Source organism: Colossoma macropomum, unplaced genomic scaffold (genome assembly GCF_904425465.1).
Source record: "Colossoma macropomum unplaced genomic scaffold, Colossoma_macropomum, whole genome shotgun sequence".
Lineage (NCBI taxonomy): Eukaryota > Metazoa > Chordata > Actinopteri > Characiformes > Serrasalmidae > Colossoma > Colossoma macropomum.
This window is the reverse complement of record NW_023495475.1, coordinates 1,746-16,725: the sequence shown is the minus strand read 5'-3', so window position 1 is coordinate 16,725 and position 14,980 is coordinate 1,746. Positions and strand designations below refer to the sequence as shown.

Sequence of the window (14,980 nt, the reverse complement as noted above, 5' to 3'; positions counted from 1 at the left end):
CTACACACTAATACAGTAACACAGACGTCCATACCTGAGTTCTACACACTAATACAGTAACACAGACGTCCATACCTGAGTTCTACACACTAATACAGTAACAGACATCCATACCTGAGTTCTACACACTAATACAGTAACACAGACGTCCATACCTGAGTTCTACACACTAATACAGTAACACAGACATCCATACCTGAGTTCTACCGCACTAATACAGTAACAGACATCCATACCTGAGTTCTACACACTAATACAGTAACAGACATCCATACCTGAGTTCTACACACTAATACAGTAACACAGACGTCCATACCTGAGTTCTACACACTAATACAGTAACAGACATCCATACCTGAGTTCTACACACTAATACAGTAACACAGACATCCATACCTGAGTTCTACCGCACTAATACAGTAACAGACATCCATACCTGAGTTCTACACACTAATACAGTAACAGACATCCATACCTGAGTTCTACCGCAGTAATACAGTAACACAGACATCCATACCTGAGTTCTACACACTAATACAGTAACACAGACATCCATACCTGAGTTCTACACACTAATACAGTAACAGACATCCATACCTGAGTTCTACACACTAATACAGTAACAGACATCCATACCTGAGTTCTACCGCACTAATACAGTAACAGACATCCATACCTGAGTTCTTCCACACTAATACAGTAACACAGACACCCATACCTGAGTTCTACACACTAATACAGTAACACAGACACCCATACCTGAGTTCTACACACTAATACAGTAACACAGACACCCATACCTGAGTTCTACACACTAATACAGTAACACAGACACCCATACCTGAGTTCTACACACTAATACAGTAACACAGACACCCATACCTGAGTTCTACACACTAATACAGTAACACAGACACCCATACCTGAGTTCTACACACTAATACAGTAACACAGACGTCCATACCTGAGTTCTACACACTAATACAGTAACACAGACACCCATACCTGAGTTCTACACACTAATACAGTAACACAGACACCCATACCTGAGTTCTACACACTAATACAGTAACACAGACGTCCATACCTGAGTTCTACACACTAATACAGTAACACAGACATCCATACCTGAGTTCTACACACTAATACAGTAACAGACATCCATACCTGAGTTCTACACACTAATACAGTAACACAGACATCCATACCTGAGTTCTACACACTAATACAGTAACACAGACATCCATACCTGAGTTCTACCGCACTAATACAGTAGCACAGACATCCATACCTGAGTTCTACACACTAATACAGTAGCACAGACATCCATACCTGAGTTCTACACACTAATACAGTAACACAGACATCCATACCTGAGTTCTACACACTAATACAGTAACACAGACATCCATACCTGAGTTCTACCGCACTAATACAGTAACACAGACATCCATACCTGAGTTCTACCGCACTTGTATAGCTTTTTCCATACTTCTGCAGAGCTTCTTGAGGTCTACAAGCAGGTTGAACAGATGAACACCAGTGGTCTTTTCTGCAGACCTACTGATGCACTGCAGTTTGTGGATGCCGTGTTTGGTGGCAGAGCTGTACCAGACAGTGATGGAGGAGCTGATGACTCTGTAATGGCTGTGTAGAACAAATTGTTGTGACCGCTTCAGAGGACCAACTCATTTTGGATGAGGCCAATGACTATAGTGACTTTGTAACAGAGGTGTCTGTGGATGTGTACAATCATTAGTGTACAGTGAAAACAGCTATGGGGAGAGCTTTAGGTGGACAGTATCTTACTATTATCATGATAAATATTGAGTGTGTAGTGGATTTCATAAGTACTTAACACTGAACTGCCTGTTTCATTAAAAGAGAACATGATTGGTCCTGTTTAATTGGGTGCAGTGAAGTGCAGTGTGTCAGATATTGAAAAAAATCATTGTACTTGTAGTTCTTGGTAGTGTTTTGTTTTTAAATGTAACTTCACTAGAGTATTTATGTCTGTTTGATTGTGTCAAACTCTGAGAAAAGCGAATGTTTGTGATGCATATTGGGTACCGTGAAAATGTTTAAATTGCTGCCATATTGCCCAGTCCAAGGGTGAGCATGCATCCTTTTAGAGCGTCAGTCAGGGTTGTTTGAGTGCCTGATCAGTTACCATACACAAACCACATGTAATAACAGACACTCGTAACGTTATATTAATAAGAACTAACTAAGAAAAACATTCTGCCTTAGAACAACAACTGTACTTTCATAATTATGAGTGCAGCACGACTAAGGTGTCATCAGGGGCCGGTAACATTGTTTGACTGATTTTCAATACTTTGACCGAAGTATGAAGACATGCCATCCGCGCCTGTAGCAGAGAGTTGAACCAGAGGGGCCACTGCAGAGGCGGAACTGACCACGATAAAAATGATATTTTTTACAGTTTGGAAAGCTGTGTTCACATTTTAAGCAAGGCTGGTATATTTTATTATTACAGAGCAGAGCATTTCAGCTGTTAATGAAAAAAGGGTGGAGTTACTCTCTAAGAAATGTAGTGACTGAAGCAGACATGGGAGCAAACAGAGTGATAGTGTGGGACTTCAGGTTTAATCTCTGAAGTGAAATAACAATAATGGTGTAGTTCTGTAAAAGGTATGGCTGTAGTGTGATCTTTAGTTTGGCCTCCAAACTGTAATTAATATCATAAGACAGAATGGAATTTCAGATGTTTTTGGACAGGCTATGATATCAGCTTCATTTTATGCAGCACTGAACACATTTAATTATCACAGCTACATTCTTATAGCAAACTAATCTATGCTGGGTATTAGAGATGAAACGATATTGAAATTTCATATCACGATTATCATGACCAAAATCATCACGATCATCGGTATTATCGCGATATTGTTCAAAAGCGTTGAAAAGTAAAATAAATAAATAAATAAATACTGATACACAAACTGAAACTTGTTTTACCAATTTTTATACTAACACAAGTAGAATTGGCAGCAATATGCACTTTTTGTTTGCATAAACATTAAAAAATATAGTCAATACATTTGTAGTATTACTTTTGTATTACTTACAATATTTATAATACTCTGTAAACAAAAGAATAGCAAATGTATTATTATTATCGTTATTATTATTATTATTATTATTATCATTATTACTGTTATTACTATTATTATTATTACTATTATTATTATTAAGTACAATAAGTATGGATTTCCCTGCATAGAGTATTAAATCTGGACCAACTCTGAGGTGGGTCTTAATGGAAAATGACTACTTCTAAGAAGTGCTGCACTCGGGGGATTTCTGTCCGAACTGCAGCTGCAGCATTATTGTGCCGTTGTGGCGCTGAACCCCTAATCAACACAGCGCACCAGGAAAAACAGCCAAAATTACAGAGGAACTGCGTGACGCGCTGTGAGCTGCAGACAGTGTAGAACTCGCACACCTGTCTTCACCTGTGGAGCTGCTTCTCTAAAAGCATTTAAAACTAAAACATAACTTAAAATGAACGCGCATCTGAGCTGCGGCAGAAACACTCCTACAGTTTAATCTCTGAAACTCTGCTTCTCCTAAAAGCAGCACAGCGTTTACTCGCGCGAGGTCCCGTCTCAAAGCACACTATCTTCCCTATCTAGTGCACTTCGTGGATCATGAAATAGCAAATCCTTCACCCAAAGAGTGCAGGAAACGTTCGACTAGGTCATCTATAATCAACATTAACAACAGGTTACAAAGTCCCTATTTAAAGCTCAGCTGCTGGTTAATGATGATCGTGTTTGAACTGTAGCGCCCTCTGTAGGGGACACTGAGTGATTGAGACGGTGTTGTTCTCCTCTCAGACAGTAAACACTGCAAGCGGGACGAGAAAGGGGAGCTGCGCAGATTGAACCTCTGCAGCGTCTCGTTAACTCAGAGCTTATTTTGGAGACTCTGCTCCACAGAAATGTGTTAAAAGCTTTAGTTTCGATTCACAGCTGATTCACCGATTTTATTTATTTATTTATTTATTTTGACGCTAAAAGCTTCATTTTATTTATTACCGAACCATAAGCATAATTTAAACCACACAGACCAGGACATTTCTTCTATTTCGAAGTCCACAGACTTCTCCGTTAAAGTTAACCTTGCATTCTCTATAAAGTAGCGGGTGGTGGTCGCGAAGATGACTCGTAGGGTTGGATGTGTTGCCCCCTTTTGCCGCTATTTTCTTTCGGCCTGTTCTGCAGACAGGGTGGTCATCTTCAATTAACTTTCCTTCTGCATCCTTATAAAACCCAAAACATGACCGAACGTCAGACTTGGTCTTCTTAGAAAGCTGAAATATCTCTGAATCTCTGTCACTACATTCCGCCATGTTCTCTCTTCTCTCCCTCTCACCCCCCCCTTCCCCTCTACACACACACACACACACACAGAGCTGCGTCTGAGAGATGATTCTGCCTTTGTTTGACTCTGTACAGTGAGTTTTTCACACCGCGGTAATCAACCACGGTTTTAACGATACTTTAAAGTTCAAACGGTACTACTAACCGTCATTAATTTTACCGCGGTTTACCGTGAAACCGGTAACCGTTTCATCTCCACTGGGTACAATAGATGTGATAAAGGAGGCTCACTGACTGAAAGGTCTGCAGGTACAGAAACACTGTGTCTGTTATTAACAGATAAAAGATAATGTTTAAGGCACTGATAGTGGGTGGCTTGTTATTTTGTCTTAAAATTTAATGTTTCTTTCATTTCATCTCATCTCTCCTTTTCCCTTTGTGTTTTGTTTCGTTTTTTTGTCTGTCTCTGTAGGTCAGCCATGAAGTTCTGCAGTTCTGCTCTCCGTGTCCTGATCTCACTGATCACTACATTCACTACTGGTAACTGCACTGACTGGTTACTGCACTGACACTCCTTTATCATCTTTAAACACTTTACTGTATTTTACCTTCACAGTGGGTTGTGAACCAGGGGTCGTATTACAGAAACGTCTGAACTCTGAAATATGATCTGTTCAGTCTCCATGGCGACTTCAGTACAGACTGAATTTAGTTCAGTATCTATTCCAGAATAACAGCTCCTAACTTCATAATCTCATCATGAACTCCAGATAAGAAAACAGCATCACACAAACATCCTAACTAGACTAAACCTCCTAAATCCTGTCCTAACTTTAGGATGAACCCCAACAGGGTCCTCACTTCTGTTTAAGGTCCGTTTCTATGGTTTTTAGGCAGCTGTGTCAGCAGCATAGTTCACTACCAGCATAATGAGCTCCATTTATTTCTACTGTAAAACCGTGCCTTTCTCTAACTCTGCGTTTGAAAAATTCTCTTTAAATTATAGAATTGATGAATTTAAATGAAGCTGAACATATTTTAATCTCTTATCATAATTTCTCTTGCAGTGTCTGAATCAGCAGATCCCTCAGTGAAAGTGAAGTTTAATGAGACGGCCTCTCTGCCCTGCTATGAGAGATGCTCTGGTTTGGTCAGATGGACTGAGTTCACTAAATCCACTGATGTTCTGGCTGAGTGTGATCAGACTTCATGTAGATCGAAGGAGGGATATCAGATGATCCATGATCAGTACCTGAAGGGAGATTTTTCCCTCATCATCACTGAAGCTGATTTCACTAAGAGAGCTCGGTACACGTGTGACTGTGATGATAGAGATCTCTGTGATGTGAAGCTGCAGATTGAGCGTAAGTGTTTGTTTTTTGTTTTTTTTTTCTGTTCAGACTTACAAGTTCTATCAGAACTCAGTGGAAATGCTCTGTATCAGGTTTGCCTTCAGTTGATAAGATTTCTTTTTGGTTTTTCTCCTCAGCCTTGAACACCGCGGTTCAGAAAAAATCCGGTGAATCTCTGGTTCTGGAATTGGACGTATCAGAACCAGTAGAAGTGATTTATAGCAGCACAGGTGCAGCCGGACCATCCAGTGGTCAGATCTGTACAGTGAATGGACGATTCACACAGTGTAAACCTGAATACACACAGAGAGCATCACTCACAGCTGGACTTGAGCTCAGAGGAATGACTCCATCTGATAGTGGAGTTTACACCATCATGGATAAAAAGAATGAAGAGGTCGTTCGTATCTACTCTGTGACAATTAAAGGTATGATTTTAGTGTGATTTCTACAGCTTGAGCACTGTTTACTAAATGCTTTTTGTCAGTACTTTACATTTGCAATCAGAAACTGCCATTCAGGAAAATTGTGTTTGCACACAAACACAAACAAACACACAAACAATAGCTCCGCTATTCATTCAGATAAGGAAAAAATAGTCTGTAAAGATAAGCACACCATTCCCGATCAGACCAAACATTCTGGAGTTGGTTTAGTGTTGATATCTTGAAACTGGGGGACAAGTTAGAGGAAAGAAAATCTGGCGGGACAAAAAAATCAGAAGAAGAATCTGCTGTTGGATAACCATAGTTTTTGTTTCGTTACGAACCAAGAAATCCTGTGATTAAAGCTGACTGTGACTAGACGGTAGAAGACTAGAGCTGAATACTACTTCTCTGGTACAGACCAGCTCCCCTCTGCAGCTCATGGCTGTAGCACACACATTGATCAATGATCAGATTTGTGCTGGATTTGGATCTGAATTTAGTGCATCGTTACATTTGAAAACAGACTGAGATTTTTCTTTTTATTTTCTTTTCTGTTTTATTTTGTTCAAACCACATAAAAACTAAACATCAGAAAGCAAATGTAAGCCTGTCAGTTACATTCTAATATGTGTAAATCATCTCAGCTTTGGCTGAACAGTTTAATCACAGGGAAGCTGCTGCTGAGGGCTTTAACAGTGTTAAGTTGTGAATGAATGATTGTGTTTATGATGTCCAGATCTTTATTAGATCCTCTGTGTAGCTCAGCCTCTCCAGTGTTTCATATTCATTACACTGTTAGGAGATCAGCCATTACAACAGCATCACACTGCAAGACTCAGTTTTTGTTTCAGTGAACTATAATTTGGTTGACTTAAAAATTTTAATTAGTCTCCATCATTATTATTATTAGTGTTTCAAAATTGGCATAATTTACAATGTTGTTCATTGTTACTTCATAAAGGAGATGCTAAACTGTACAGAGGATGATTAATCAGATCCTGCTGTGTGAGGTCTTGCATGGTGATGTTGTTGCGTTGTTTTTGTCAGGTGATGGTTCTGAAGCTCTGGATCAGATCCATAAGCCCTCTCGGTTCCGTCGCAGCGCCCCTTCTGGTACGCATTACACTTCACTGTACACAATTTTGCTGATTGCATGTACAGGCTGATTTGCAATATCAGCACCAAAAATCTCCAACACACAAAAGCCAATGTTCCTCCCGTGTACACAAATTAAATATGGGTGGTCTAGTTTTCACTTCAGCGTCTGAACTGGCTAGTTTAATGTGTACCTCAGCAACACACAGTGGCCACAGGCACAGTCTTGAAAGACCTGCGATACAATGAAGCAATAAGCCACAAGAGGCCGTGTGTTACAGTGATTTTATAACAGGAAAGGGTGTTATTAGGCACAATACAAAGCAAAGTAAAACCCTATAACCAGTGATAAAGTCACTATAATGCATGACCTCAGTTCTCTTACTGGAGAAGGAGTGGACAACAGAAACTATGATAAAATACACAGTTTTTTCGACAAATATGTTATTATTAATAATAATTGATGAACAATTATACAGCCAAGAAATGCAGTTCTTTGAAGTATATTATTGTTGCCAAGCAACCATAGACTGTTACAGATGACAAGAAACCTATCATACATTAGTGAACATATCTAACATAGATATCTAACATATCATTGTTTAATTCAGAAAACTTTGCTTTATAAGTTGCTTTATAAATCATGTCGACCATGTTAATTTCTATTAGAACCTCTATGCAATTTCCAGTTATATTTCCCACCAAGCTAACAGTGTTGCCCATCCCTCTTCCCCATACCGGGCCTGAATCTCAAATGGCAAGTTAAAATACTGGCTCCTGCACCCAACAGTGATGTATCTCACAGTTAGCTCTTTGGGATTCCACCACACGCATACAACTCCATACTGGTCTAATAGTGCACTGTTTGGGTGTTGAAGCCACAATTTCTTAACTTACACAGAGCACTATATAGGATGGAGGGAGCTGTATGAGATTCAGCGTGAGTTTAATGCTATTTAAGCCAGAGCTAAAACACACATTTGAAGCAAGTGAGATGTTTGTCATACATTTTTACTTTTTATATTGTAGTTTTACAGTCGAACAGCCTGTGATATTAATGGAGGAGTTATTTAGGTTGTTTGTCAACCCCTCCGGTCAAACAATCCCAGATAAGTAAATAAATGACTAAGATTATTTTAGGGACATTCAGAGTGCAGAGGACAGACAGGATTTTATTATTTTAGATTTATTCAGGAGCTCCCATTCACAAAATAACAGTGTTATTTAGAATGAGGTTCAGCCTGTGGTTTCTTTCATGTCCGTTTCATTATTTATTTTGGGTCCATCACACTAAATCCAGTGAGTCGCAGAAAGACTACAATTTATTTATCTTAGCCACATACCGGACGTGTTCCATGTGACTTTTGGTCACAGGTTTATTTGATAATGTGGTGTTCCACCCTGTTTAACCCACATCCTCACTTCTCCTGGGTCTTTGTTTTATCTCAGTCTCCAAACTGATATTGGGTATCCATTATATCTGTTCCTCACACGCAAAGCTGCGGCGTGAGGGCTCACCAGCAGTGCCTGTATGTGCCTAGTTACAGTTGCTAAGCTACAGTTAATCAATCTGTGTTGAGGGGTGGATTTTAGTGAAGGGAGGCGCAGGGTTAAGGGTGGCCTGATCAACAGCTGCCACATTCCTCCGTCAGTCATTGCGATTACAGAATGCACTCACAAAAAGCTTGGTAAAGAAGAGATACTCTTTAGTTCAGTTACTCATAGGTGACATGATTTGGTACAGTTTGCCACCCTTCCTCAAATGCCACAGCCCAGTTCGCCTATATGGACATGGTGACTCAGGGGATGGGGTTACAGTAGAGTCTACAATCTTGTGATCTTAACTGATCCTCTTAGAGTCAGACTGTATGCGTAAAACTAATTTACATTTTCTCTGTGCCTTTTGTTCTGCAGATGACCAACCCTTTCTGTGCGGAGATCATGCAGCGGTGTGGATGTATCCAGTGCTGGTGCTGATGGCGGCTGTGTGTGCGGTATCAGCAGTAGTAATTGTGCGGCAAAGGAAAGAAATTCTGGAGCTGAAAGGAACCGTGAGATATAGTAGTTGAAATTAATGAACGTGAAAGTTCAGAAGATCAGAAACCCTGAGAGATCACCCTGTCTTCCTCTCTTTCTTTCTCTTGCGCTCTCTCTCTCCCTCTCTCTCGCACTTTACCCTTCAGACTCATGTGAGTGTGAGCATATAAGAGAGAGTGGATGATGGAACGTTGTGGAGAGTTCAGTGTTCCCTGAGAGACAGTGTTCCCTCATTGGACATTAACGCTTTTACTGAAACTGATGCTGTTTCATAGAACAGAAATTCTGTGGATTACTATGAGCTGCTAGAGGTTAGTTCAAGTTTTCTGCCCTTACCTGTTTGTTTCACTCCACAGTTCATTTTTTCATCATTATGAAAAATTAGCAAAAGCAGCCACCTCAGCACGACTAGCAGCTTTAACTCGTCGTGCCTTGCTGTGTTCTGAGTTCATTCACTTTACTTTCTTCTTATTCTGATTGACCTACCGGCTTACTGAGAACTTTACCCCTACCCCTTGTTTTCTAGTGTCACCCTAAACCCGTGGAACTGAGTTACAGTAAAGGGTAGTGGTTGATCTCTTCCCCTATGAAATGAGACCCTCAAAAAAAAAAAAAAACAACATTGCATCATTAACAGCTACTAGCGCTGCTCTGTAGGTGACTCTGCTAGTCTGCAGTGACAAGAATCAGAGCACCCTACTCCTAGACGTGAGCGCGCAAAATGGAATGCTAAGGCCTAAGGGGTAGGGGCAAGAAGTGAAATGGGATTGGGTCATAGCCTAGCCCATTTTATCCTGGTTGCTTTGTGGGTTTTTGTATATATATGTACATTTTTTTTTTTCTTTCTACATCAGTAAAATCTTGGGTTTGGCCTCTTTATGTTGTCAGTCAGGGAAAGAAGCTCAAGATTTCCATAGATCCCTAACCCTTTAATGTCCTCACTAACAAAAAAGCAATGTAAATGGTTTTCAGTGTATTTTTTTATTTGCTTGGGGCACATTAAAGGGTTAAGAAGTTAAAAGTCTTAAACTAATACATTTTCAGACATTTTATGAACTTAGTTTTTTAAATCTATTTTATGTTGCAACGATTATTAAATTTGGAACTTTCCAAGTATATTTTTGAAGGAATAGTTAAGTGAAAAATCTGATTTACACAATTTTCCACTTACCTTGAACTATGAACTGTAAAAACTAAAAAAAACTTTAAAAAAAAAGAAAAAAGAAAACAAAAAAGGAGTAACTAGTAGAAGGGGCAGCTATTTAGGACAACTGGATTTACTTCTTTCCTGCACAGTTTGGTTCTGTGCAAGATGGCCAAAGGTGGCCAACAGGGCTTCACAACACAAACTGTGTTCAGAGAAAGTAAGTGTATGCAGAAAGTCCAAATTTGAGGACCACATGTTCTTGTCCTTTTGGCTCCATATGGCGTAATAATAAGTGAGCACACCTAGGACAGAAAAAATAAATGGTTATCTCAGATTCACTTCTTAAGGTGTTATCTATAAAAATGTGCCTTGCACTGCTGTTGATTTAGACCTCTTGTGCATAGATGGTGCACGGTGACTGACCGGCACTCTTACTAGTTTGTGGTTTGTTGCCAAAAGCCACAGTTTGCATGAGTCTGCATCAGTAGGAACCTGCCGTTCATGTTCCAAACCGGAGCGGAGGTTAAACAATGTGATGGCTGTCCGGCGCCGACCGAGGCACCCAGGGTTGAACAAAGCTCCATATACTGAGGAACACATTGCATGTTGTTTGGTTCAGATCACTTCACCTGAGAGAGAGTTATTACAGAATATTCAGGGCCTCTTTTGAGTGAATCAGTGCAAAGTATGCCAATGAAGGCCTCGTACAGTTGCACAGCTGAAGAACCCCGTATAATGTAATTAACTACTCAGGATTATTGATTATTACATTCTTGGGAATCCAAATGCTTCCTGATTTATTAACTTGGTCAGATTAAAGGAACTCTTTTGTATTTTTCTGTGCAGTCTTGTAAGGGCGAGCAGGGCACCGACTGGTGCATGTTGTACATATTTAATTTTTAAAGCTTGTCTGGTTTATACAACATAAAACTACTAAAATGGTTTGTTTTCATTCATTTATCCGACATTATAGTGACTGTTACAACTCGTCGGGTAGTAGTGGGGTCAGGAGTAACATTTACAGTATTTTGACTGAGTTTGTCTGTTTGTAGCAGAGATGTGTATGCTGAATGTATTAAAAATAATAATGTCGTTCAAATGTTGTAAAAATGTAAATGTAAATAATGGAATTATTGAATCTGAATTTCAGAGTGTATATATGTATCAAGCTTGAGATTATGTTGCCATTACGAGTTTTATGAGACACAAAAATCACAGTAATGTGTGCTGGTATATTTTTGTAAATAAAGACTTTGTAAAATAAAGATTTGTAATGTTTTAAATGTAAAGTGTGCTGGTCCTTATTGTAGTACATTTCACACTGATGCTATGTTCACATGTTGGCCTCGTCATGGTGCAGAAGTGGGAACATTGCCGAAGGGGCAGCAATATTGTAGCAGAATCTCTTATTTATTTAACCTGGAGAAAATCTGGAGGACATTCTGTAGTCTTTTCTTTTTTTGTTGTATAATACTAAGTTCACCTGCTCTTCAGTTGGGCAGTTGTGGGCTAGACGTTAGGGAACCAGCCCTGCTCACTGCCCCCTAGTGTTTGTGTGTGTTCACTAGTGTGTATGTGGTGTTTCACTGCATGGATGGGTGAAATTTCCCCATTGTGGGACTAATAAGGGTCACTTAATCTTCAACAACATATTTGACATCCACACCTCCACCAAAAAAAGTTTTTTTTTGTTTCTTTTTTTTTTTTAATATACACATTGCGGTCTACTGGCAACATATAAATGCAGCATGAAATCAGATGTTCTTCAGCGTCTAAAGTCACAGGTGTCCAACTCTGTTCCTGGAGGGACACAGCACTGCAGAGTTTAGCTTTCTCATTTATCACAATTCTGCTAATTAGCTAGACTTTCAGGAGTTAAATTCAGAGTGTTAGAAGAGGGAAAGCACTAATCTCTACTGAGCTGTGTCCCATCAGGAGGGGGTCCAACACCTGAGATCTACTGCCGACGATCTCAAAGTGACCCCAGCCTCTGTATGTTGTGTTTTCCTACTCTAACACATCTGAACCTGTTGGACGAGGAAAAACACATAAATGTGCAGAAGACGTGGCCCCAAGGACTGAAATTAGAAACTACTTTATTTCACTTTATTTACTAATGAATCTTTAGCGACATTGACCTTTAATAAACAGCTTCAATAGAACAGTAAATGAGCCACGGTTAGCCCAAAAGGCTAATATACAATTTTCATCTTGACTATTATACGGTACCACTAAAAGTATCAAATAATACTATCATAAGATACGAACACACAAACCTATAAGCATAGCAAGAATACACTACTAGCAGAGTTCACAGACAGACATATGGACAATAATACAGCACATAGCTGTTGCAGCCAAAGTTAGTAAAGATGCATAACGAGGTATAAAAAAACGTCCATGAAGCAACTCAGCACTTATAACCATTAAACTGCAGGCAAGCAGTTCTAGCAAAGGGACAAAACATGGAAAGATAATTAACCATACAGCAATATGACGATATGACACAACAGAGATTTTAATGCACACAAATCTGATGGTCAATAAGCCATAATTCCAGCTGACCTGTAAAAACTACATATTACACTCATACATAGCAGTACTGAGTTATGTTCTTATTATGTTTTAATAGAAAGCGTTCAAGGGCTAAAAGCTAAAATCTTCTGAATGGAACACAGTCACACTGTGTCTGCGGTAGAGAAGTATTTGTCCTATGTTTAATAAACACGAATTACAGAAGGAGCAGTGTTATGCAAAAATTAACGGTCAAGACACAAATCTGATCACATGTACTTAACAAATTTTACATTGGTTTACACAATGTAAATGCAAAACAAAAGTGTTCCAAGCACAGAACCTTGTGGGACACCAGTGTATGTCTTAAAAGCAACTGATTGATGGTTAAAGACCTTTAAACATCAAGTTCTCCCCTTTGAACATGACTCTATTGTTTTGAGAGAAAAGTTAGTTTGCTTTGTAATAAAAACTCAAACATGTACACCATCCAATGACTTTGTAAGATCAAGAAACACATACACACCGTCATGCTATCAATTATGTTGTCTAGAAAAGCCAGATTGCATGGGATGCAGAGAATAGAGGCTATTATTCAGATAAAAAATGCTCAGCTATCTTAGGCACTACAGGCGGATCACAAATGGACCTGTAGTTATTAATATCCTGAGGATCAGCCGACTAAAAGGTGGGTGCTACAGCTGCTGTCTTCCGTCTATTCGGGAAACCCCACTGTGTCTTCAAGTACATCCTAATTCAGGTGTTTGTTGCCGTATCACACATTGTTACAGTGCACAGTGATTCCATTCTGCCTGTTTGTTTATAAGGAGGTTAATGAAGGCCGTATTGGATCAGAGGCTCATTGTGAGACTCATCTTTGTTGACTGATGTTATTACGAGTTGTAAAGTCATCTTAGGTTTACACTGTAATATGAAGTGGACACTGTAAGAAATGCTGGAATTTGCATAAAGATATAATGTTTTGAACAAAGTGAAAATGCACATCACCATCCTGTACATTCTGTGTTTGTTTATTTGTTTGTGTGTTTGTTTTGTGTGCTTCAGAAAAGAATCTCAGATGGATTTGATTTACTGATCAGAGACTTGCACAACCTTGTGGAGTCCATCTCAGCTCATCGAGCGCTGCCGTTAAAGCAAAAGATGGACGCATCACCCAATACTAAGAAATGTTAAAATTTATGCAAATATTTAAACTATTCAACTTTTCACTCAAATTGTTGTGATACTGTAATTTATAATAAAAGAGGAATTCAAAATATGAGCATTTTCACTTTGTTGGAGTAAAATCCTGTGTCTCCTAAAGGCTGTAAAGGCTGTTTAACTCTATGCTGCTTTGATAGGTTCATTGTTTATAAAACATAATCTGAAAGAGTCGGTTTAACCTGGGATAAACAATGTTTACCTAAATAACAGACAATAAAATTTGAAAGAAGAGAGTAAAATAATGGAGAAAGAATAATGGAGTGCTAAGAAGTACAATTACTTAAAGAAATAAAAGCAAAATAAAAACAGTATAAAAATGGAAATAAAATACATTAAATTAGATGTGACCACTAGATGCAGCCGAATCTACCAGTAGAGAAATCAATTGTTCTTAGATTGCAAGAAAATTATTTATTTATTTATTTATTTATTGCTATGTATAACATGGGGACGAAACCTTCCTTTATTTAGGCCATATTAATAATCAAAATCTAACACACATACCTGTAGTACGTTAATGAGTACAGCTACAGACCTAACACAGTGAGAGACCTACATTCCACTCACTGAACTACAGATTCCCTCTTTGGATAATCTCTACAAACACTGCTGCCTTTGGGGCAGAAGGTCAGACACCTGCATTCACTGTTTACAGGTGTTTAACTGTGTCTGAGTCAGAGGCTCAACTCCACTGTAGTGGAGATAATAATAGCACCTGGACTACAACCACCACACCCTCCACTTCACAGTGCTTTCCCTTTACCAGGTGGAGATAAACCTCATATCACTTAGCAGTGTTTAGACTTTTGCTGAAAACACAAACCCAGTTCCAGA

At 39.1% G+C, this 14,980-nt stretch overlaps 1 protein-coding gene across 1 annotated transcript; it reads left to right on the top strand.

Moving 5' to 3' along the window:
- Positions 1-4,641: 4,641 nt before the first annotated feature.
- On the top strand, positions 4,642-9,275 carry LOC118802201 (the record flags this gene model as incomplete). The annotated part of the gene is made up of 5 exons (XM_036562687.1): positions 4,642-4,889; positions 5,417-5,713; positions 5,839-6,129; positions 7,177-7,242; positions 9,139-9,275. Coding segments are annotated over exons 1-5 (852 nt in total), but the record flags the coding sequence as incomplete, so codon positions are not given.
- Between the last annotated feature and the right edge of the window lie 5,705 nt (positions 9,276-14,980).